The 27155-nt window shown below is 38.9% G+C and overlaps 1 protein-coding gene across 1 annotated transcript in view; it reads right to left on the bottom strand.

Moving 5' to 3' along the window:
- Nucleotides 1-27155, bottom strand: part of LOC110969391 (inactive dipeptidyl peptidase 10-like) — a 282362-nt gene that overhangs the window by 59526 nt on the left and 195681 nt on the right. The window contains 2 exon segments of the mRNA XM_051958998.1: nt 15885-15959; nt 17924-18018. Of these exon segments, the coding sequence (XP_051814958.1) occupies nt 15885-15959; nt 17924-18018 (170 nt within the window).

Here is a 27155-nt window from a genome sequence, read left to right as displayed (position 1 = left end):
TGCAGATGGCCAATTTTGCAGAACTTTTATGATTTCCCATAAGCTCAAGTAATATCACCAACTTGACAGGCTGAGGCCAGTGAATGTGGCCACTAGTATAACAAGAGAAGCACTCAGGGAGCAGAGTACTCTACCAAGGCTTTCATTCTCCCATATGGCATTGTCAGAAATGCAGCATTTTTGTTTTTGTTTTTTTAAAAATTCAGCATTTCTTTATTAGCTACTGATGATCAGAAAACACGGCACTATAGAATGTGACCATTTAATATAGATCTACCCACACATAAAATGACCTTGCACTGAGCACAAGCATGTGTTATGCATGTGTTTGTTATGTATGGATACCGAATCGTGTGACCTAAATATGTAGCGGGTGGTAGGAATTGGTGGGACACGGGAAAATCTTCACAATTTCATCAATTGTTCCTTGTATCATTTCCGACGGATAAATCTCGATAGACAAACATACAGACAGACAAACAGACAAAACCAATGGCGATCGTCAGAACATGTTCATCTTGCTCAGAAAACACACAATGGTGTGTTCAGATTACCTAAAACATCACTGCTCTAGACGAGATCTGCATGGAGGAATGGGCCAAAATACCAGCTACAATGTGTGCAAACCTGGTGAAGAACTACCGTAAAGGTTTGACCTCTGTCATTGACAACAAAGGTTATATTACAAAGTACTGAGTTGGACTTTTATTGGCCAAATACTTATTTTCCACAATAATTTACAAATAAATTCTTTAAAAATCCAACTATGTGATTTCCTGGATTTTTTTTCTCCACATTCTGTCTCTCACAGTTGAAGTGTACCTATGATGAAATTACAGACCTCTCTCATCATTTTAAGTGGGAGAACTAATACTTTTGTCCCACTATATATATATATATATATATATATATATATATATATATATATATATATATATATACATACACACACACATATTGGATTTGGAGACTTGTGCTTAACTCACATTTTGTTAAAATGTTCTCTGCAAGTGATGTCTTATTCTAATTGGCAGCAACAATATGTAAAACTGCTGTTTTTATAACATGTTGATTGCTCGTGTTGCTCTGATCTGTGTTTGAATATGAATAAGCAAATGGTTAAATGTCCTTTTGTCTGACTCATATTTGGTGTAAAGTGGAACGTTGCATTGACATACAAAATTGCAATAAGTGGTCAGTCAACTCAGTAAATATTTCAGTGCAGTCAGCAGTGTTTCCAGCTTATTTGACACCCTGGGACTGATTATGTAGGTGGGTGCAAGCACAGGTTGAGAGTGAACAACTGGGCTTAAGGTGCGTGAGTGGAGAACAGGGGGGATCCTGAATATTGAGGGACAGCAAAACAAAAGCCCTTTAAATTTTCAAGGGTAAAATCTCATTTAACATTTAGAGCTACACATTCAGTCTCTGTGTTTTCTCTCCAGGACACAGCTGAGCAGGCAGTAGCTGTGTCTCCAATCCAGTTATACAGGCATCAATGAAAGATCTACATGCCTAACTTGTGACTGAAAACATCATCTATGACCTCGTGAAAAACTCACTGATAATAAAACGGCCAGTTTCTGTCTTTGTCCTTCACTAATGTCCTCATTAAGACACCAAATTGGAGACTCTCAGGAGTGCAAGTCACCCGCTAATTAATCTGTGGAGGAGGACTAGGTGTGTAACAGCTTTCTATCAAAAGCCCTTTTGCATGATGCACGGTGTGTGTGTGTGTGTGCGCACCAGATGACAGTAGGCTTGAAAATGTATCTTCACAGCAGTGCTGCTGCAGTTTAACTGCATAAAACCACCGTTCTCTTTCACTCTTACTTGCTTTTACTTGATGGTGTTCAGTTTTCTTTTTGTTCTTTGGAGTGCGGGCAAGTGCAAATGTATTAAACTATTCTTCAGACAAATTGTGGTGTGGTGTAGCCTACGTCTTTTACTTCACCTGTGTCCCTGCATGACTCAGCTGTCCTTTGCTCCCAGTTTGACTCCTCACTGGACTGATCCAGTGTGATGAGTAAGTCACAAGGCTGGGGCTGTGAAAGGCAGCAATTTTATTAATTCAATTAGTAAAGCACTAATGCAATCTAGAATTATGGTGTCTACTCTAACAAGGTTAACTGACTCACATCAATTTTCTTTTTTTTTGAGTGTGTGTGTGTGGTTGCCCTGTGACATGCTATGGCCTCGGCAACATGCCACGCTGGTTAAAGTGGGAGTTTTTTGTATAACAAAGTACAAAAAAACATCAATAGCTACTTGGTGAGACCTGACCAAATATATATTTTTAAATATGAATATTATATTTATGAATCTCAAAGTTCAGATTAAGTAACAACAGGAGGATGAAAGACAGCAGAGAAGCTAAATAACATGGTGAAGCTGGTAGCCTGACTGAGAGTGACTGCTGGGAAAAACAGAGGAGTTGAGCTTGAAATTGTTTTTGCAATATAAATAACAGAAATTCCAGGAGTCATCACTGTATTGAATGACTACTAAAGCAGGGTGAGATCAAAATTAACTCTGTGTATCGTAATAATAATGGCAAATATTTAGTTTTGTTGACAATTAGCTGTGTTATAAACAGGATAGCACTCTCCATATATGTATATTCTATGACTGTAATTGATGATGCAGAGAATAACAACAACCTGATGTGGAGTGGTGGTCATATTACATAATGCAATATCAATCGGCAGTGTTTATAGATTTAAGGAGAGTCATGGTACTTCATCACAATAATGCAAAAATCCTCTAACTTCAGGGTCAGTCAGAAATTGTTTGGAGGTGATGTACTTGTTATTTAGGACATAAAACTAGGTTATGTGCCATATATGTATGAAGGTTCCTTGGTTTTCAGCCACAGTAAAGACATTTATGAAGATTGAAGAGAATCTGAGACTGAAAATCTGAGCATGGGAACATTTTTCCTGCATTCTCTCTGAAATGACACAGACGAACGAGACAAATGAGACGTACATTTCGTTATTGAAAATGAGAATCAGTTCTCAACTAATTTACCAGAGTAAATAAAGGTTAAATAAAGAAGTTTTAAAAAAGACAGTCCGGCTCGCTCATTTGTAACATTGTCCGCAATGGCCTAATGCAACCAGGAACATCAAAGAGACAGATAACGGTACGAGTATTCTCACCTCTGTGTTTTCCTATATTGCCTAAGCCTGCGTAGTTCAATGTTTGCTTATTCTGTGGGATTTCAATTCCGTCTGCTGTGTTGACTTTACTCTTGCTGTTGTCTATTTGCCCTTTGCTCATGTGTCTCACAATATTCTGTGTGTCCTTCAGCGTTGCAGTGCATGAATTCAAGAGGCTTTGAAGGACACATGTGCAGGTTTTGTGCTTTCACAAGTAAATGACAGCCATAGTTTGTATAGTTTGCGTCGACATAATTGAAGAAATGTTGACGTATAATAGTTGCTATCACCGTTCACCGACTCATTTTACATTTATTTACAGAGAACCAGAATACAGATATGCTGCTTTGGGACGCAGGTGCTGTTTTCCACCATAACATAATACACGCGGAGGATATTTGTGTTTGGTTTGATTTTCCTAAAACACCAGGTGGGCTCAGCTGAGACAGCAGAGATAGTCTGTGCCTCGTCTTCTTCCTTAGTTTTCGCCATTACATCTGTGAATCCCCACTCGCATTCGCCACTTAGCTCATTTGTTCTTTTATCAGCAATTTTTCCTCAAGGTGGGACACAGGAATATGAACTCATCTCCTATGAAAATGGAAAATGACAAATTGTTTTTATAAAGACCCCACTGGCATCATTCAGTGCGCTCTGAAGGCCGAGCTGGAGGAAAATGGCTTTTCAACTTCTGCGCTGACAGCCAGACGCAAGCAGAAGTTTTGCAGTCTACTGGTAATGCTGGCAAAATAGAGAACAAATGAAAGCATTCCTTCTCATCACGCCTTGACGTGTAAACAGTGGAGGCTGTCAGATTTCGCAAAAACTCTGTCAAGTTCAAACCCACACACTTCTGTGCATTCATGGATTAAAGTTAATTATCTATTTTTGATTTTTTTTTTGTCTCTTCTCTTCTCTTTGGAGAAAAATGAAAGAAAACATGCATATCACAGAGAGGAACAGAACTGCAAATGCATCGCAACAGATTTGAATGTGGATACATATGACTGAAACAAACATTCTATAAACATGCCATAAATTCCATCCATTATCTATACACTACCCGTGAAAAGCTTGGACACACCTTCTCATTCAGTGGTTATTGTTTAATTATTTTGTACGTTGTAGATCAATACTAAGGAGATGTTGTTGGACTGTCTGAGGAAGTGCCATAAAGTGAAATACAGAAACATGAAAACCCACAGGGAGAACGCCACTGATTCTTAACTATCAAGATGTCTATATGCCTAAAAATTACAAGCCTGTTTTCTGTGGTGACAAACAGCAATCCTAGAGATTATCAGCTTTTATCAAGTCTAATCACTGCCAGATTCGGGTGTAGTCAGATAGCGGTATGTAATCCTCAGATAGATGAAGCTACAAGAGCTTCTTCGACACCTTGCGAAAAGAAATGCCTTCAGGATATAACCATATACCCAACCATTGTAGCTTATGAGCCACAGCATAAAGAGACTGCACTCTATAGAACAAATTATCACTTCAAAGCCTCCATGGGATCAAAGTGTGCGATTAGCAGGAGAGTGGTTTGCTTATTTTAGAGCAAGTCCAGGACCCTTTGTGATTCTTTTCATCATTCATTACAAATTAATGATTAACTGCAAGCACAGACTTCGCCGTGTAATTCGTAAATGAAAGCCCGGCATTGCAGCAGGCCACATAAGAAGAGGAAAATAAAACATTTAGAAAATAAGCAATGTTTATAAAATACAAAACTGACTGTATTCCACTTATTAAATTACACAGAACACACAGAAGACGGATGTTGCACAAAGTCCCACTCACACACAATCAGTTATTGTGCAGTGGGACTCCACTCTGGCACCTGACTGACACAAGGATTCACATTCATGTGGTAAACATTGAGCTGATCCTCCTGCAATAAAATTGTATTTCTGTATTTTTATGATTACAGATTACTGTAGTGAGGTGTAATAGAAAAAGGGTGTTTGTAAAGAACACAATTCATTGTTTTTGTGAGCTGTGTGGATTAAGAATATAGTAATATATTCTTGCCAGCTGGATGAAGTAATGCCATTGCAAACAGAACATTGACACCACATCCTGCATATAACATACAATTAAGCAATTCTGGTTAATAAATGATTGGGTGGATAGGTTTTAAATGTTTATGTTTTGCCTTAAGAAAGCAATGACGTTTGCTATACTGGTATAAAACCAGAAACATTTTCATAATTTATACTAAATACTATTGTTTGCATATGTGTTGCAGTTTTGTTTGTTTTGTTTTGTTTTGCCAGTTAGCTGTATAATGAAGAGACAAGAGGATTTTATGTTTAGTAAAATCCTTACAAAAAGTTTAAAAAACAACAGTCATCAGTTTATATATAAATACACATTTTATTTTATTTACACTATCATTCAAAGGTTTGGGGTCACCCAGACAATTTCATGTTTTCCATGGAAACTGCGTAGACTATATTTCTGATTAATTTAATGCTATCTTCACTGAAAAAAATGCTTTCTTTCAAAAAGAAGGTAATTTTCAAAGTGATCCCCAACTTTTGTACTTTTGTGTATATTGTATTATTGTGGTCTAGATTCAATTGTACAAATGAACTGGTCCTGGAACGATGTGTGAAAATTTCTGAATATGAGTTTTTAATGTCGTATCACAAACTAACTTAAATTTACCTAATGAATACATTTCAAAATTAGATCTGTAAATAGCCTCATTCCACTTCAAAGAAACTTGACCTAGTTTTTATTTCAATTTATGTGTACGTTTACTCTGAACCTTTTGGTAATTTGGATTAAACAGCTTATTAAATGAATCTGCAGGGGGGGAAAAATTGACCTGCAGTTATGTGAAGTACCAAAGGACAATAATACAACACCGTTTATTATTGCTAATATCATTTGTGATTCAGGAATGACTCACATTCCTGCCATTCATAAAAATACACATCTCTGCACTGACATAACTAAGTTATATCCACAATAACTTACATGCTAACGAAAATGAATTATGCTTGTGTTGTTAGGCTCTTAGTCTGCTGCCTTGTTTTTTTTTATGCACTTTGGTAATGAGATCAGTCCATGCTTGAAGTAATACCACCGCTGCAGATATTATTGCATTTAAGCAGCATAATTGTAAATATTGTCTAATAATGCACTTGATATGAAAACTTGACATGATTTGAAAAAAAAAGAAAAAAAAAAGGTTGCAGTTTGACTGATTTGTTCCAGAAGGCTTCACTGTTGACTGTTATGAGGGGCAGCAGGAGAACCCAAATGCAGACACACAGAAACAGGCTGACGGGCGAATAACGGGAGGAGATTTATTAAATCAAATAATCAACCATTACATAAATAGAGGGACAGAACTAAACCAGACTACCAAAAACTCTAAAAGCAAACCCTCAGAACTACAAACCGCTAATCTACAAAACTGAAGCAACAACTAAGCTAAAGGGAGGTACTCACAACATGGGGGAACTGACAACCGAGGGGAAAACAGACGGGGGCAAAACAGAGTCCAAGAGGAAAAAGTCCAAGAGGGGGGAGAGCAAAAGAGTCCATGATGGCAGGTTTGGTGGGGAAACAGCTTCTATGGTCCGACGGAGATTTAGTGACCGAGCGGGATTTAAATAGTGAGGAGAGCTTGTGGACAGGTGAGCTGAGTTTACTGATTACCGCAGCTGACAGTCATTGGGGTCATCAGCAGGCAGAGTGCAGGTAGAGCAGGAGGGCGAGTGGCAGGGAGAGAGACATGAAGGAGAGGTGACAGACAGGGAACCAAAAAGGCAGGACAAAACGGAAACAGATCAGGAAACAAGAGAGGAGGAAAAAGAGGAAGAAAGGGGGAAGAAGGGCAGAGCAAGAGCCTAACAATGACACTGTGGATCTGTGCAGGAACACATTTCTGTTCATAAGGATATTAAGATCATCGTAAGATCATGACATGACAACCTGCTGGCTAAACAGTTGCCATCACATTTCTCATGCCATGCTACAGCTGTTTGATAAAGTCAAAGACAGGAAGGCAACAATGTATATTTGTGTGTTCAGAGCAGCAGAGTATGAAGGTAGATTTCAACAATTGTATATGATTTGATGATGCCGTGATGCTGAAGGAGATGGAAATGAGCACTAGCAGGGCGTAGGTTGTTGTTAAAGATTTCCCATCCAGTGAAAAATAAAGATTTTACCTTGTTAACGTGTCTGTGTGTGTTGTTTTATATAATGGGAGAAGCATCATGAATGAAATAAGCGGTTATAGCAATAGATCAATGTTTTCACCTTGAAACTGACAGTCTCAGTTTGAAGGCAGGAAGAAAGTATTTTTTTATGGAAAAACAAACAAACAGACGAAAAAATTCTAAATACGAATCTTTGATACACAGAGATGAGTTTTTGGGGTTTAATCAGCGATGGGAGAGGGGCTTTAAAATTGTGGCTCTGCTAACAAAATCACAACATTAAACTACAAGCGTGCACGCTGCCAGCTTTATGTGTTCAGCCTCAGATGGAACCAGGTGGCTTTTGTCCATCTCATTTAGTGCTCAAATTAAAGTTCAGCACATTCCTTGCCTTCATTTGTATTTCTGGCCAAGCCTCGGTCATGAATAAGTTTCACACTGTTGTCAGCTATTTTGACTGCCGTCTGCAGCGTCCACACAGGATGTACCGAAACATCATAAATAATACAGACGACATCACCAGTGTCACCAGCTAAGGCCAATCAACTGTGCATATTTAGAGATGTTCTGGGATTTAATGAAGAACATACTGTACACAGTGAGAGCTGTTGTCTTTGCTGTTGTAATTATTTTACGAGCATTTGTCGGAGAGCAATGACTTGACTCATTTGTTAATGTTCTTTACACTTAGAGGGTATCAGACTATTTCCCAGGATGCAGTAGGATGGAGCAACAGGTTGCAAGTCAGATGGCTAACAGAGTCACTTGTTGAAACCTATGGGCTATAGAAGAATACACATTATTTTTAATAAATTCCATAAAAAGGCAACAACCACAGATGAGCTCATCCCTCTAACAGTTATTGTGTATATAAACAAAGCCTGATATATTCCTCTGAGCCATAGAGCTCCATTGTTGTCCAACTGTTAGAAAACATTAATGAGCCACATGTCCCTTCATTACCATGAACAAACACGCTGTAGTTTATTTTGAATCAAGCCCACTCCCAAAGTCCCCGCTTATGCATTCACAGGACTGTCTGACGGCTCACTGGCTGACTTTTCAAACCCCTTCTATGTGCAGTTCATAAGTCTGCGGCTCTTTGCGGAAGAGTAAAAAACGAGCAATTCCTGGCATTATGAAGGCAAAAGTGCAGTGACAGTGGACCAGACCTCAACCATGCCACCGTTTCACTCACATTTGCAACTAAAAACTAATATTTCGAAGCGCATGTCCAAATAAAAAGAATTACAAAGCAGCCTCTTTTTTTCAGCACTAACACAAGAACAACAAGAAAAGCACTCAGAGAGTCCAGTACTCTGCCAAGGTTGCTCAGTTGTTGTGTGATTTAAGAAGGACGAAATCTTTCCAAAAAAATTGTGGTCCACAGCAGTGGATTTGCAGTAGGATCACAATCATGTAATCGTACGCAGCTGATGTAGTGTTCACTTGTTGTCATAGTTGCAGCGACATTGTGCCGCTATCTCGCAATGATACAGAAATCCTTAACTGTGAGTCCAGACTACAAGCCAACATCACTGCCAAAATCTAATCAGTTGGTCCTCATGTCATTTCTTACCTTCCCTGAAAATGTCATCCAAATCTGTTAGTCCGGTTTTGAGTAATGGTGCTAACAGACAGACAGACCAACGCTGATCGTCACATAACTCTGCCGCGTTCCTTGGAGGAATAATAAAACCTGTCTTTTCTTTCATTCAACTCACCTGCATGCCATTAAAATGTCAGTAAAGACTTCTAAAATGACTGAAAGTGATGTGATAGGCACAGGCAGATGATGTAACACCACAAGACACAGTCACAAATGAGACGCTGCTCCGCTTTCTTTTCTGTCTCCTGCTGACTGAGAGCCCGAGAGCCTGATGGGGCCTGATGGAGCCTCCTTGCCTTCCAGATGATTCTCTGCCTCCATCAGCTGAGCCTGCCAACAGCCCTGTGTCTCTTTATCTTGGACAGGCACCATGACTGAAGCTGTTCCAGTCCTCTGTTCCTGCCCACCCATGGTCAAACTTTTCCCACACTGTATTGTACTGCTATGCGTATGACGTGGATCTGGCTGCACACCAAAACAATTAGGCCTTACAGACAAGTAAAACATTGTTTTCACATGTGTTTGCCCGAGGTGGGTACAGTTCAAACACAAAGCCGTGATGCTGTTGCTGCTGACAACAATCAGTTCTTTATACCTTGTTAAAAAGAAAAATATTAAAAAAAATAATATCTTAATCCAAACAAATGATTACATTTTAGAATTTGAAGAGAAGAAAAAGGCAAGAATAAAGCTGTCTATATTTCTACTGAGATGCTAAAATTGGCCACAAATCACAGTAAATGATTTATTTCATTCAGTGCTTGAGATGAACCAGTTAAAAAAGAAATTACATTTTCATAGATTTTATTTTCTTTTACTGTCTTTGTCACAAAAGTATCAAGCTTTTAGCAATAGAGGATTATCTTATCTTGTCTTAAATAAAGGTGCACAGGTAGAAAAATAGTCAATTACTTATGTTTAATTCATTTAATATGTTTAATGTTCAATTAATATAGATGGCATTGATAGTAATAGATTTGTTGGGGTGTATTATACAAAGTAAAGGATTTGCTGGATAATGAAGTATTGTACATGTTCTATAATTCTGTGATTGTTCCATAGTTGACCTACTGTGTTGGAGTTTGGGGAAATGCCTGCAAGACAAGCATCCATTCAATTTTCATTTTACAGAAAAGAGCTATAAAAAAGAATCGGTTGAAGAAAATATTGTGATCCAACAAACCCATTATTCCTTCAGTTAAAACAGTTGAAATTTCACAACACACGAGATCCTTGTATTCTGCAAATTAAGAATAAATCTTCATAAAGAGAAAGCAAGTATGACTTCAAAGAAACAGAGATCATAAAACCAAGATTTAGGACCATATTTATGGAACGTCGCATTTCTGTAAAAGGGGTCAATTTATGGAACAATCTAGACGAGGAATGAAAAGAATCTAAATCACACGCGAGATTTAAAAACGTAAATAAAGCCAGCATATTATTTTAAATACAAAGAAATGAAGTATGAGTGGCTGTGCAGGCCTCTTCGACTTAATAGTCATTTTTAATTCTCATTGTACACTGATTGTTTGTTATAAAGGGGCAGATGACATAAGTTTATTCATTCTGCTCCCTTTCATTCAGAAATCTGGAAACTTATGTTTTTTGTACCGTATTAAAATGTTTTTTTTTTCCTTTTATCAATGAACGAAATAAAAACTACTTAAAGACTAAGACTACTTCTTCCAGTCTGACGTGGTTTGTTCAGCAGCGGCAGTCGGAAGTGTGTGTTCGGTTCAGATGTATGCATCCCGGTTATGTTATTAATTATTCATCTGCGCTTCGAGAGGCAAAACACACAGCACACCATTTTATAGTACTCACGGGTCAATAAATCAAGTCTCCTGAGCTCTTTGTCTATAAAACTCATGTCACGTCAAGTCTTCGGAGATGTTAAATCTCAAGTAAAGCCGGTGTCAAAGCTGATGAATTCAAACCAAGTTATGCAGTAAAGGTAAAGATTTGCAGCATTTAAAGCTGATAACCAAAGGCAAATAATTGTATTAGCAGGTTCTATTACTATGCATGCAAGCTACCCATACGTTTTCTAACAGCTTATTGGCTGTGTACTTTTCTTCTTCTGTGCTTGAGATGCAGCATAATTTTGAGACTTGAGGAATTTTCTGTATCCAAGAGGGTTTTTATCACCTATCGTGAAAATCGCCCTGATAAAGGCCCTGCAACGGCATCAGTAAGTGTTGCACGATGATTTAAGAGACTGCAGAGGTCCATGTGTGCATTAACAGCAATGTAATGTTTTCACAGAGACAATATTAGAAATCAGCCAGCAGTACAACCCCTGCGAGATTCTTCATTCAACATAACCTCGTGCTAAAAATAAGCTGAGCTCCTGGCTATTGGCTGTATTGTTCCAAATTGTAACTCTAACCCCTCATGCAAAATATGCAAATTAGCTCTGATTAATCGCCTTGTCACTAATCCTCACAGTTGATCCCTTCCAGAGTGGAGGGTCCAATTTGCATATCTCATTTTGCATCTACTCTTTTCTGATGGAAAGCTGGTAATTATGATTCGAGCCTGCCCTGCTGCTCTATTAGTGAATGAATGTGACCTGCCAGTCTCGAACGGGCCACTATAGAATTTTAATCACCCCCTGACCCGGGCCCTCGTCAAAATTTACTAAGCCCCCGAGGACTGTAGCGTAGATGTTTATTCAACAGTGCATTTCAGGTTGACTCTGTCTCGGCAGTGCTGGGATGTTCCTTTGTTACAACCAAGTGAAATACAAGGTTTAAGTGACAGGAGGAATAAAAAGTCAACTTGCTCGGTGGCCTGAGAAGTCCGTTTCATAAGAGTGAAAGCTGTTTAAATGGCACAGGTAAGCCAAGACGTGAGCACCCGAAAACATGCTGAGGGTGTAGATGAATGTGTGAAGTGCATACACAGAGAGCTGAGAGGTCATTTAAGATATTGTGCACATCCTGAAGCTGAGTGGGACTGACCGCCTTCTGCACATGCTCAAAAAGTCACATAACCAGGCTCAACTCACTCAGCACCTGTGATTAAATAGCTTTTGCACCACATTTTATTGATGAGGATAAGGTTTTGATTGGTTGTTTTATTAAACCTAGTTATGAAATTCAGCAATGACAGTAGACCCTGTCATTTTAATGATTACCTTAGATGATCTAAAATGAAGTAGACCATCTTTATACCACAACTGAACGTAGAAAACACGTTTAAAAGCTCTTCACTGGGGGTACAGAGGCCCATTTCCAGCAACCATCACTCTGTGTTCTAATGGTACATTGTATTAGCTAATCATGTTGAAAGGCTAATTGATGATTATAAAACCCTTTTGCAAATATGTTTGCGCATGAATGAAAGGGTGAGTTTTCATAGAAAACATCAAAATGAGTGGGTGACCCCAAACTTTTGAACAGTTGTGTATATATACAGCAAAAACAGCTCAAGCAAAGAATGACTTTGCTTTGTATGTTAAACTATAGAACAGAAACAAAGGAAAGAATTCTGCAAAATGACCTCCATAAACACCTACGGTTAAAAAAAACCAACAAAAACACATAATTATAGGTCTAAATATTTGGAGAGGAGCACTCTTTTTCTGCTGTCTTTCTAAATGCATTTTGGCTCCATGACAAATAACTGCCTGATTACATCATCATTGGTTCACTCAAAATTCTCTCTATTTGGAATTACACAAGCAGAAAGACTGTTTTTTACTTATCTAGAGTAAGTGAATCCATTCAAACTTTTTAGTTTCAGATTTACTTAAATAATGGCCGAAAAAATCAAGACCACAATTATAATAAATATTTGACCAAATAGATGATTTCAAATATACTTGACAACAGTGTAATTTGGCTTCTTTATTGTTCCCCGGAGAACTAAGATGGACAGAGACTCTCTACAACCGGCCCTCACTGATCAAGTAGATACCTTAGTCCACCTTACAATGTATTGCATCAGGCTTGTATTCATATAGTTTGTTTATAATTTCATTTCATTTACTGGCACCAGACATATTTATTACTTTTATCAGTGATTAATGGTTTGACGAAATGGTTGTTTTAACACAATCATTCCGTCATTAGATTTTTCTCTCTATTTTGATGAAAAGATCTTTGAGTTTCCCTTGTTGCATAAAATTCTATAACGTCCACTTTTTATTATTATTATTATTTTTTTAAAAGGTTGGAAACATTTAACTTTTTGGACTTTCGCAGTGAAAACAATGTGAAGCACTGAGTGATTCCAAAAGTATGTGCCCCTACAGATGACAACAAAAGTATTAAGTTACTGTTGTACATGCTTTCAGGAACCATTTCTGCTGTTGCTGTCATATTGGTGTCTCAAAATGGCTGCCTGCTTTCTAACAGAGTGGAACAACACATTCAGGATACATGGCAGAATTTCCTCTTGGCTGTATTTGGGCCAGTGCGTTTTGGTACAACAATTGGATAATTGGATCAGTTCATTTTCCAACACCAGATCTATTTAAATCCACAGCGGAGGGTGGTGATGGAGGAGAGGTCTTGTACCAGCTTACTGATGGATTTCTTGCCATTGTCTTTCAGCTGCCAATTTGCTCTGTGTGTGAGACTTTGTGTTCTTTATTTGCTGTCATTATTTATATATTTGTTTTACAGGGAACACAATCAGAAATTGCCTTAGATTAGATTTTATTGCATGGTGATACAAACCTCCTGAAAAAAGGCAACAGTACCACTGCATTAACATAACTGTAAAATACTGTATTTTTTAAATAAAAACTTGCTATGTATGTTTATGGTCAAAAAAGCAGTAGGTAAGAATATTTATCCTAGTGCTTTGCCTACTGTAAGTACAATTCAGCTCTTCTTTGCTTGAGTATTTCCATTTCATGCTAATAAAACTCCACTATGTTCATTTGAGATATAAATACTACTTACATTACAGTTTTCACTCATATAATATATAGTTAACAGACACAATAGGATGCACTGCTACAGATTTAACTATAAGTTAAAAAAGAGTGTGTATCAGTTGCAATTGAAATGCGTAAAAAAAATGCTGTAAGCACAATCTTTCATGCCACATTCTGACTTCATCCTTTCCAATCTCACTTGGAAATTTCTCCTTTCCATGCAGTCAGAGTCTGTACATCCACCATCTTTTGCAGCCATATTACCCGAGCTAGTCGGCTCCCAGATTCCGTTCTTTAAATATCGTTACATTTCTGTCATCCTGGCTCTCAGACCTATTATAGCACAACCCGCTTCTCCCACATCACCATGGTGATCTGGGAGATATTCAGGAAGCTCAAAAGAAAGTTTCCATCGATCACTTCAGTTTTAGTCTCCCACTACCTAAATCTAGGCTTCAAGGATCCTGTCCTTTCTCCCATCACAGCTTTTTCCAGTCTGTCTCTCTTTTATTTCTCCATACATGTTATTATATGCTTCCACTTGTGCTTTTCATTCTTGTCAAACACAATTCATTTGGAGTATTTTTATTACCAGAACCTCTCAGTTTTATCTCTTCATAAAAGATGAAAAATATTGTCTTTATTTGAAGGATGTATGATGTACACCACTGTCCAAAAGTTCAGGGTCACTTAGAAATGTCTGTATTTTTGAAAGAAATGCAGTTGTTTTCAATGAAGACAACGTGAAATTAATCAGAAACACAGTCTAGACGTTGTTAATGTGGAAAATGACTATTCTAGCTGAAAACGGCAGATTTTTAATGGAATATCCACAGAGGATATTGTGTTAGCTAATGGTGTTGAAAGGCTAATTGATGATTAGAAAACCCTTGTGCTAGCCTAGCCGCGCTAGACAACCCACGGGAACGAATTTAATTCTCTGCCAGGGTGGGTCTAGTTACCCTCCATAAGGCTCGAGGCTGGATTCTTCTAAAACTGGCCGGACGAATCACCATGAAGTGTAGAGTCAGAAGGCGGGCGTAACGAAGTGACGACAGAGGCATGACGATTCTGACAGAAACAACCGGCGCACAATAAACGGTTATCTTTCGACTCGGCTTTGGCCACAGCCCTTAAAGATTTGAAGCTAAAATTCAACTTGAAAGATAAACCAAGGACGGCATTGAAGTGTTTCATTGAGAAGAAAGACGTCTTATGCCGACGGGATATGGCAAATCCTTAATATACCAGTTGGCTCCGCTGGTTGGGAAGCTAATGGGAGTTAGCCACAATCCGCCGGCACTCTAGGAACTACATCAGCCTATTGGTTGCACTGATTGGTTGTATACCTACCCAATTGCTGCAGAGTGATTTGAAAGACAACCTTTAAGCCCGCCTCCATCCCTGTCGAGCGGCCCTAGACCCTTGTGCCTTCAGAACATGGGTCTAGCGCGGCTAGGCTACCCTTGTGCAGTTATGTTAGCACATAAATAAAAGGGAGAGTTTTCATGGAAAACATGAAATTGCCCGGGAGACCCCAAACTTTTGAACAGCAGTGTAAATCTGTAATGCGGTAGCAGTGCTTGGACATCTTCCTCTTCCTTCCTTCACATAAAGTGCAGTTGAGGGGAGTGTCCAAGTGGTGAATTATACCTTGCACACATATTCTGTTTCACTGTGAATAAGTTGCATCCCAGCTGAGAAAGCGGCTATAAATTCTGTTTCACTGTGACTTCAAGTAAATGATTTGACTCATTTTTCCTCCAGCAGCCAATCGATTGCTCCACCCTGAGCCCACTGTGCACAAAAGGCTAGCTGTCTGCTTACACTACAATACTCAATAACAATGCTGTGCAGATGATAAACAGAATGAAAGTACGTGAACATCAGCTGAGCAGATCTCTTACAATCTACCTGTTACATTTTCTCCCTGGATATCTGCACACGCTGTTACATATTCCATATGCAGTATCTGCAGGAATGAGAGTGTAGGGACTGTTAGTGTGACAGATGAAAAATAAAGTCTTTTTTATGAAGCTTACCTGTTTCACATCATATGCGAAGAGAACATATTTCAGGTCAGGGGAGACAGAATACTTGGCCACGTTGAAATTAACCTAGTGGAAATGATATACAAAGACAGAAAAAAGGATAAATATATATGTAATAAAATAGCAAATATATATAAAGGACCTCTATGAGATTGTCTCCTGGAGCTTTTCTAACTGTCTTAAAGGAGTTCTCACATCTGCTGAGCACTAACTGATTTCTTTTCCTCCACCTTTTCTGCACTCCAACTCATCCCAAACCATCTCAGTTGGGTTCAGGTGGTGATTGTTGTTCTTGTCAAACAGCTTCTACAGAGCCTGGAGGTGTGAGTGTTTGTTTTTACAGGATGTCATGGAAGGCCTTTTTGAGTTTTTCCTTGTATTTTGATGCAGAAGCAGACACCATTCTTCACTTTTAATCAGAAATCTCACATCTGGACTCATCAAACCAAAGATTTCCACTGGTCTAATGTTCATTCTTTCTGTTTCCTCGTGGAACCAGTCCTCTTATTTTTCTTTGTTTGCCTGAGTAGTAATTCTTTAGCATCATCTCCACGGTTAGGTCTGTTTGTCAGTCTCCTCCCAACAGCTGATGGGAGATGTATGTACTGCTTGAACTCCACCTGAGCATGATGTTGATGATAATCTCAAATGCATTGCCAGTGAAATAACACTGAATGCATCATGTATGTGGACCCTGCACAGTGCAACTGTCCTTCAGAATGTATGTACTACATCTGCAGCACATCTATGGACCCAGCAGATTACTGTTTAGGAATAATGTGTTTTATTTTATTTTTTTTAACAAGGTTATGTAATATGGGTAATTCAACATCTACAAACTACAGCAGACTCTGGAAGAAATAAAGCTGCTTAAGTTAACATCAGCTGGTAAACATTCCAAAAGTGAAAGCCCTGATTGATACAACAGTAATTCCTTGTACCTGTTGCTTCGTATTTAAATCTTATCACTCATTTCAGTGAAAAAACAAAAACACATCTTATGTTGAAAATATTAATAGAGAACAGGTCTATATTTCTGTTTGCAGTGTGTAGCTCATGCTGGACATACGGATGCCTGGTATAGTCAGTGTCACTGGTTTTAGTGGAAGTGTAATGATACAGCATCAGTTCTATGAACTTGTGTTACACATTAAAGGCATTAGAGGAGATTTAATTTCCTATGACTTTGAATGTAGCATGCACATGCGCACATACAACCTCTCCCTCACCCCCCCTCTAACCTCCCCCCTCTTAACATTTACAAAGAAACGCCCCCCTCCAGAAACTTGCGTAGGACTCGTGAAGTTGTCTTTTACGGCTGGGTCCCCCTGGATCTTTATCTGCTATTATGTAAAAAAGATGAGCAAAACAAGTCGCCAGCTAACTACGAAGCTATACCAAAGCAACACATACAGAAAACACGTAAGTCCAAGGCGTAAGTAATCTCTGTAACTAGGCCTGAGCCGGAAGATTTTTGATTGACAGGAAAGGGAGCAAACCAAACGCCTCGGTCCGAGCGGTATGATTGGCTGATGTTTTTCATGTCCTGCCATGTCCACAGTTATTTTTTTAAATTTTTTATTCTTTTAGAAACCATACATACAAGTCCACTAAAGGTCAGTATATTCATTTAATGTGAATCAGACAAATTAAACAAAAAAAACATCCTCCATAATGCCTTTAACTGTAGGTTTCAGATAAGAAGACAAGGAATTCCAAAGGTAACTTTAGGCAAAGCTCAGCTGTTAAAGGTAAACCGTTCGAGGGGACAACTACATGAAGCCGCTCAACATATCATCAACAGTTTGTAAAGCTGTTATCAAGACAAACAGTATCTACTCTGTAGAATCTAAGACATAGTTTGCTTTGTCATTTTTTTTCACTACAAAGCTTCATTTGTGTTACTTTATGGTTTTAGATCTGTTCCGTTTTGCTTGCCAATGTAGAAAATAGTCAAAATAAAGAAATGTCCTTGAATGACGTGCGTCAAATCTTGAGTTGTACACTACACAAGACTGTTATCTACTTACAAATGTGATGTTTGTCAGGACAATCTCAGTTTCATTCGTGTGGATGTTGAACTTGATGACGTGGCCGTCACTGTTCCTGTAGATGACTTCAGAGTCTGTGTATACGAAGAGAGGGAACAAAGAAGCAACATTGTTGAAAGAAAACCACATTTGAAAGCTGTCAAAAAATATATGGAGAAAATCTTTAAAGCAAATGCAACACAAAGCAGTCATCCTAGATATTTTGCATTACCAAGACACCATTAAAAACATAATTCCAGTTTCGTTGTTGTCTTAAAATTAAACAGCACTAACAATGACAGCCAAGAGGGCCTGCAGTAGAGCAACAGTTATGTAATGCGATTAACTGCGAGAATCAAAAGTAAGATTTAGTTGTCAGACAAGCACACAAGGAAGGAGCTGTATTTTTCATCTTGCAAGTAACTCAACATGTTGTATATTGATGGGAACAACATTGTGAGGCCCAGTCAGGAAAACAACATCTTTCTATAGCAAGCGGGATCGGCTGGACGTGACTGCATTGTTTGCTTTGTGTCAGAACTAAACAGTGAGAAACACAGCCCACCTCTAATGTCATAGAATGGGGGGGTTGGGATGAACGATAATACCTCCGTGTCAACACAATAGCTCGCATCCAAGGTCTTAAATCTATGCATGAAGATTTACAAATGGACACATGTACACAGGTAAAGACAGATAAATATGGAAATGCTAAGCACAAATTAGGAATCTTCATGCTTAGTGCGTGAACAGAAAAAAAAAAAAAACAACTAATGGAAATAATATTTCTCTCATTTTAGGCTATTCAAGACTTAAATCATCCAGTTTTCAAACAGCCTAGCCATGAAAAGTGGATTTCCATCATTGCATACAGCAAGTTCACTAATTAACACAAGCACAGGGAGAAAACACGCAATTAAATGTCATTTTTATTTATAGATTTACATATATGAATTCGGCTAATTTCCTTCATTCTAGCTGACATTTGTAGACAAGTAAGGAACCAAACAGGCAAGCTGAAACAGGCACAAAATGTGGGCTCCATTAGAAGAATAAAAGGACATATGAATCATCGTTGAACAAAACAGGAAAGCGAGGAGTGTAAAGAAAACTCAATAATGGACACATCTACAGGGATTGTTTGGTGACAGACAATAAAATAATGTATGCACTGCTACATATTACGGTGGTAGAAATTTACCCATCGACTGTGGACCAATACAGTTGGCCGCCAGAAATAACAAAGTTAACCTTAAAATCTGATCCGCTCCAGGAATTCGCCCAAAGATTTTTTGGCAACGTCTGCTGGATGGTCATCAGTCCAGCTCTCTGGTCCAGAATGAAATAGCTCAACAACTATTAAATGGACGCTAATGAAATTTGGACCGCACATCTATTGTTCCCAAATAATAAGTCCTTTTCACTTAGCGCAATTATCAGGTAAAAATTTGTCCAAAATTTTGATATTTATATTGTTTCAGTTGGCCCACCCTTCAGTCCAAAGCAGGTGCCAGCAATGCCACAGTAGATCAAGGAGAAACCATTGGGACATTTTTCTAACAGTTCTAAAGAACAAAGTAACCAATACCCAGTGGGGAGAAAGAACTTTGTGTAAGTTTCCAAAGCTTTGTCTAAGTATGATTTGCAGCATTCTGCCCCAAAAACATGTGCTGTATGTATTTATCAAAGAGACACAGCAGGCTGGAGTTGCAATCTGTGTCTCATTTGTCCAAGTGCCGCAAGGTGTGACTCCCTCCTCGTTGCATATGCATTCAAAAGAGGTTCGCCAGAATAATGGGCTGAGACGTGCTAATAGAGGTTAATTATGTAGTTTACCAAGATAATGCAAAATGGTGTTTTCGGAAAATTATAAATAGTTTAAAAAAGTGCTTAATTAATTAAATTCATTAACCTTGTCCTGATAGGATCCAGGAACCCCGAAATTAGGACTGGTTCCTGTTTGATTGGCTCCAGCATCGCCTTGGTCTCTTTCAAAGTCTGCAAATATATAGCTTCAGGCTCGGTTTCTTCGTCTGCTTGCTTTTCAAGGTTTGAAATCGAACTTTCAGCACCAATTGCATTTCCCATCTATTGTAATAATCCATAGACAGAAGGGTATGACTCGTAAATTAAGCAAATTCAGTGCTAGAGGGAGAGAAGTTGTAAATACGTATTTCTGAACAAGGCTTTGCTTGTGATGACACTTTTGTTTAATCTTCAAAACTAGCAACTATTAGTCCTCTAATGTCCTCTAAGGACTGCAACTTTTTTTGATGTGTTCCATGACTTTTTCTCTCCCTGCATAGCCTGCCAGAGCAGCTGTTTGTTCTGGGACATTCCACTCTACCAATTAAGCACTGCCTGTACTACGCTCTTATATTAAATTGCTTTCCTAACAACATAATCATTGACTTGATTATACTCCAGCAATATTTTTTTAAAAATGAATCAAGTGTTACAATGTAACATGGAACAGGTCTGATTGAATGCAGTGACAATGACAGATCAGTTTTCCCAAGATTACAGTATATTGATTGTACTGTCCATTGGAAAGCTGCATATGTACCAAAGACTTTTTTCCAAAATGGTCTCTTGGGACTGCACAAACCACCAGTCTATCACAGGGCTACACACAGAGACAACCAATTCACACCTATGTACAATTTCGAATGACCACTAACCTCTGCATGTTTTTGGACTGTAAGAGGAAGGTCGAGTACCCGGAGAAAGATCCTGTGAAGGCTGGGATGCAAACCGGGGATCTTCTCGCTTCAAGGCAAAAATGTTAACCATGAAGCCACTGTGCAGCCGTTCAAAATATGCTGAGGTTAATTGGTCATTCTAAATTGTCCACAGGTGTGAAAGTGGGTGCTTTTGTTTGTCTCTCTGTGTAGCCCTGTGATAGACTGGTGACCTGTCCAGACTAAACCCTGCCTTCACCCTGTACAAGGCTCCAGCCCCCATAATGAGGATTGAGCGGTGTAAAGATAATGGATGGTTTCTGCATGTCAGAATAAAGCTGGAAGCAAAACTAATATGAAAAAAAATCTAACATGACACAATGGCATCACTTGCTTGGAGTCAGTGGCTATGTTTATATGCAGTCAAAAACCTTTTCTTAACCGGAATATTAGCAATAACCCGGTTGCGTACGGCCATGTAAACACCCGCAAAAACCCGAATATGCTCATATGCCGGTTTTTAAAAACCCGAATAACACCCCTGGGTTACTCCTTTTCTAACCCGAATATCTTGTCATATAAACGCGCATCGGAATATCCCCATAGAAAGAAACATTAGTTTGCGTTTTGCGCATGTTTCATCCGAAAGGAATCTTGGTCTGTTGAGTACGGCAACTACTTGTATGCCGCGTCTGGCACGCGACCCACCGGAAATACACAAGGAGAGGTAAACAGACATGGCGAAACCCACACGCGGCACCACAGCCGTTTCCTGAAACATTTGGTTATTCCAAATATTTCAGAAACCGGAATATTGACCTCAACCCGAATATTGATGGCATATAAACGTAGTCATTGACAGCTCAATGTTTGATGTTACATCATTCATGCCATAAAGGGTACAAGCATAAGACCATTAACAGAGCAACAGTAGCTGACACAGCATGGTGTTTAATTGTTGCTGTCCTGATCACACCGCATTTTGTAGGAAATGCGTCTAGTTTATTTACCAGCCATTATGATGAGAGAGAGGGTGGTGAAATGGTACGCGGTTGTCTATTAGGGTGGTGAGTCTTCTATGGTGGGTTGAAGGATTTATGAGTCGTCTTTGTTTGACACTGGATATTACCACTGTAACTGTAATTGTCCATTTTCATAAAGATTGCCATGCATACATAGATGCCTTAGAAGCTTAATACATGATGTGACCAGTCTAATTTCTTCAGCCCTAAAGAAAGCGATCTTCAGCTAAGAGCTCAGCTTATGGAACAAAATCTGTGCTCCATTTATTACTCCGCCAAGGAACACGGCGGAGTAATATGTGCAGTTCTCTGTATTGGTCTGTCTGTCTGTCTGTCTGTCCGTTCGCAACATTACTCAGACCAATGGATTTGGATGAAATTTTCAGGTAAGGTCAGGAATGCCAATTGATTAGATTTTGGCGGTAATGCAGCTTACAGCTTGGATCCATGGATTTGTCAAAGATTTCTGTGTCATTGCAAGGTAGCGGCACAGGGTCACTGTAACTGTGACAAGTGTACACTACATCAGCTGCTTGCTGACGATCACATGATTGCGATCCTACTACAACTCGAGCACTGCGGACTTATCGGGACTTACCCTTCGGAAATGATACAAGGAACAATTGAGTAAATTGTGGGGGTGTTTCTGAGTCCCATCAGTTCACACCGCCCGCTACATATTTAGGTCATGGTATACGTACATAACGTGCACATGTATAACACACACACCTGTGCTCAGCGGAAGGTAATTTTGTTTGTGGGTACATCTATAGTAAATTGTCACATTCTATGTTGCCATGATTTCTGATCATCAATAACTAATAAACAAGCAAATGCTACATTTCTAAAAAATAAATAAATAAATAAATGCTGCATTTCTGACAATGCCATGTGGTGGAATGAACAGCCTTGGCAGAGTACTGCACTCTCTGAATGCTTTTCTTGTTTTTATTAAATTTTTTTTTCCCTTTTTCTTTTCTTACTTGTGTAACTGCAAACACTACCCAACAGTTTTGGGAACATGGCAACATTAACTACATTCTGACTCCCATGAGGCCTGGTGGTAATATCGATGTTCCTATTAGGCCATATTCATTGGGCTTTTTTAAGGAATCAAGGCAGTGTATCTCACTGTTCTAACAGTCAGTGATGGTGAATGCTTTTCATTTTGACATGCCAGATTTCCAAAATTTCCTTGCATTGTTTCGCCTTTTTTTTTGCAGCCATTACAATCTGTTTTTAGTACATTTATGTCACTACTTTACATAATAATATGTGTAATTTTACAGATAAAAATGTACTGTATTGCTTGGTTCTCTCTCACAAAACACTGTTATTGGTTTTCTCTAAATAACTATTTATCATTCTGGCTGAGAGTCAAAGTATGTCAGAATATACAGTATGTGTGTTTGGGTAGGTTTCATATCTGGGTCTCTGAGGTTATTCATTGCCACTTGGAGTCAAATACTGATGAACAGCTGTACAAGTAGCAGCTGTCCTTACTTAAACCCCGCTGGTTAATCCCAAACAGCTGCCAATGTTTGGATCTTGGCATAGTGGTGTCTGTTCTGAAATCTGGAGGAAAGATTATGACAGTCAGCAGTCCTCAGTCTTCTTTGGTCTTCACGTCAAAACTTCGAAGAGCGTTTGGGCTTATGATCCTGCTGGGTTCTATAATACAAATATTTGTAATATTATCACTGTCGCTTTGCAGCTAGACAATCCCCGGTTCACATCCCTGCCTTCCCGGATCTTTCTGCAAGGAGTTTGCGTGTTCTCCCTGAGTATGAATGAGTTTTCTCCGGGTACTCCGGCTTCTTCCCACAGTCCAAAGACATGCTGGGGTTAATTGGTAGTTCTAAATTGTCCATAGGTGTGAATGTGAGTGTGAATGTTTGTCTCTATGTGTAGCCCTGTGATAGACTGATGACTTGTCCAGAGTGTCCCCTGCCTTCATCCAAAGTCAGCTGGGATAGACTCCAGCCTTAATGCCACATTTGATTCAGTGAGATTGCTGACCGAGAATTAGAGCAAAATCTGAAATAGTTTTGAATTTGTGTTTCCAACTTCTCAAACATTCCGATTATGTCCACTTACTTGATAATATGACAGATTTTTAATGTGGTGTCATGGTTTTTGACCTCACTGGATTCTGTCACAGCATATCTACCAGGGTACATTTGCTGTGTTGTTTATGTGCTTATTGCTCAGTGGCTATGCTGCAATGTAGATCGAAAACGTACAATGTTGGTGAGACCGAACAATTGTGTTATGGGTTGCGATGAATTCGTCCCCTTGTAGAAAAAGAGCTGGATAACACAAAGCGGTTTGACTGGCAAAAACTACTTTCTTCCAAAAACATAGTGAGATCGTTTTCAAATTTATCATTGCAATTTTCATTTAATGTTCAGGAGTGTTAAATTTCAAATCAGTGCCTACCTATGGGAGTGAAATTAATATTTAGAGCTGATAAAAAGGAACTCATTCCAGTGATCTTTAAAACATTACCATAGGTCTCTGCACTGCTCTGCACTTGTCTCCTTAAATAATGGAATGTTCGCAGCTGAAAAAGAACAAGCTAAGACTCTAATGTATAAGTAATGTCCTACGTCTGTAACCAGATGAATAATGAAACACCTCGGTTTTTTTCTACCGGGCTTACATGGTCCTGAGTAATGGTCATTTTAAATGCCACATGCTAACACTGCAGCTTTCATGTGTGTTATTTTAAAGCAAGAAACTATTAATTATCTTAAAGTAAAAGTCACTGCACATCAAATTGACAGTATGCAGTGGAATTTGTCTTCATTTTATCCTCTCTGATGCTTGTTTCTGCCACATGCGGTCATTTTGTGTTCTTCAATCAGAAACATAACTGAATTGAAATGCCTCTACTGTTTTTCAGCGGAGGCATTTACTAGTTGTAGCCAGTAAAATCAGGTCTTCCTCTTCTCTTTAAACCTGTGCTTGTATTACTTTGTCACTGCTGAAAAGAGATGTAAGTCATGAAAGAGAAGTCGGTGGGTGTCTGTCTGAGGGGTGCACATTCACATAATATGCAGCTTTGGAGACAAATGGCCTCATGTGAGAACCACTTGCATGAATAGTTCATAAAGGCTTTTGGATCTCACGTAGGAGTGATTGAATAAAATTAGTGGCTTCACCAATTTTGTCATACTTGAAATGTAATTCCAGACTTGTCATATGAGTCACGTACAGCCTGCCTTCTACACAAGGAAAAATGGATCACTCGACGTCAAAATCCAGTAATCCGAATTAACCGGTAGTTTAAACATGATACAGGCAAAAACTAAAATAAACTACATAACTAAAGCAAAGCAATAGAAAATCATTATCCCGTCCACCATAACTACCAGTTTATTGAGTGATTTATTCAAATGCTGTGATTTGTATTGTTACATTTCACTGTAGAAACATGTACAGTTCAGTTGGTGTAAAGTCATGTTCTCTGACTTTCACAGCACGTCTCCGGTCCTTACCCTCTTTTAGTCCACATCCATGTGTTACTTTTTAGCATTTGACTGATAGCCTAATGGTTCTATCTTGGTCCTGGAACACACTCCAAGGAGGTAAGAATTTGCAGTCAGAAACGCATTTACACTCTATTTATCTTATTCACTGGTGGAGCTGATCAGTCTCAGTCCTTAGGGTGTTAAAATATGAGCTAGTTGGAGCTGCTCAGAAGGCAGTCAACGAACACGTTGTGTGTAGAAGACTGTGAGCTGCTGCGTTCACTGCGCTGAAGAAAAAAAAGAACAAAAACACTGCAGAAGTGTGCAACCTTGAATAACTCACGGACGGAGGTATAGAATTGTCATGTCTGAGTGAATGATTGACAAAGTTCAACGTGAGCTTTGTGGAACTGCTCAGCACAGTTGCTTTAAGTGAAAGCGACACTAGAAAGCAACAACATTGGAAATTGACTTTGTTTAACAAACTGAGTGCATTTAAAATTCAAAGTTTCAAAAGCTTATTGTCATAAGCAGCAATAAAAAAGGTGTCAGTGTAATGAAATTCATTGCTCACAGTTTCTCTACTGAGTGTCAATGATGACCCTGTTTACACAATGCACTCATTCAATGTCAACACTTCTACTCACATATACTGAGGGAGACATATAAATAAATATACAACACATGAACAATTGAAAGCATATGCAGACATACAAAAAACTGTGTCAAAAAGTACCATGACTTTGGTTAAAAAGATCAAGATGTGTATATGCAGATGCAAAAAAAATGCATTAAGTAATGTGATGAGAGGGGAGATTTGGATGCAGAGGCGGTTTGGAAGCATCAGTCAATCTTATGGTTGGGGGACAGAAACTGTAAGTGAAACAGGAGGCTCTGCATTTCCAACTAGCTGCTGGTGATGTTTTGTGTGGTTCGGTCCCTGGTCACATTGTTTGCCCCTCTGAGGACTCTGCTGATAGAGTGATGGTACTGCCATACCCGTGATAAACTGGACTGATCTGATCAACTCTGCAGGCAAATCCACTAATCTTGAGTTCCCATATCTTTCCACAATGCTACTAGTGAGAATAATCTCAACAGTGCACCGGTTAAAGCTGTGTAGGAGTGATGGTGGCAGGTTGAATTGTTTCGGTCTCCCCAGGAAGTTCAGCCTCAGCTGTTCCTTCCTGATCACTGGCTGATGTGTTGAGTTGAGGTGAAGCCCTCACTAAAATGTATTCCTTGCACTGCTATATTATATATATTTTTTGTTTCATTTTGTTATTCTTGATTTAAAAAACCTGTTTAGATTGTATACAGACACACACACACCTAGATAAATTGTCCTGGAAAAGGTCACCTTAAAAAAAAAGCATTTGTCGATTACTTTTTTTCCACTAAAGCATGTGACGATGCTTTGAGCAAACGTTAAAGTGATCCAGAGATCCCCACCTCAGGCCCACTGGATTGCAGATATTTTCTGCCTGACACATTTGTGAACACAAGATTATCAGAAGAGAACTCCTTTGTTGAAACTGATGTTTTTGAAGGCGAATATTTGAAAAATTCGCCTTCAAAAACATCAATTTCAACAAAGGAGTTGCATTGTATTTTGCCATTTAACTTAAGAAGTGAATGACTTTAAGTGGCTGAATTCTTTAGGCATCTCATTTCATATATAACGAGAAACATGCATTGATTGGATGTTTTCAAATTCAAAAGTATGTTACGCATTTTGTAGTAACCACACAAGTCATGGGAAAATGCCAATCTGTCGCGTGTAGTTTTCCATGAGGAACTCGAAGGTTCTGACCGTCTCCACCTCAGACCGTCTTATACACAGTGAGTCATGGTGTTGATGGCTTCTTTCCTTCCTCAGCTGCGCTATCATTTACTTTGTCTTGTACACATGGAGTGTCCAGCTGTTGTTTTGACACCACAGCACCAGGTTTCCTCCCTCCCTGTGCTTGTCTGCCTCATCGCTGTTTTTGATGAGGCTCTGGAGTGTGTCATTCGCTAATTTGAGAATGTGAATGTTCTCAACACAGTCGGGGGC

The sequence above is a fragment of the Acanthochromis polyacanthus genome, chromosome 14 (genome assembly GCF_021347895.1).
Source record: "Acanthochromis polyacanthus isolate Apoly-LR-REF ecotype Palm Island chromosome 14, KAUST_Apoly_ChrSc, whole genome shotgun sequence".
NCBI classification, from domain to species: Eukaryota; Metazoa; Chordata; class Actinopteri; family Pomacentridae; genus Acanthochromis; species Acanthochromis polyacanthus.
Note: the sequence above shows the minus strand (reverse complement) of the source record. Positions and strands in the feature narration are given on the sequence as shown.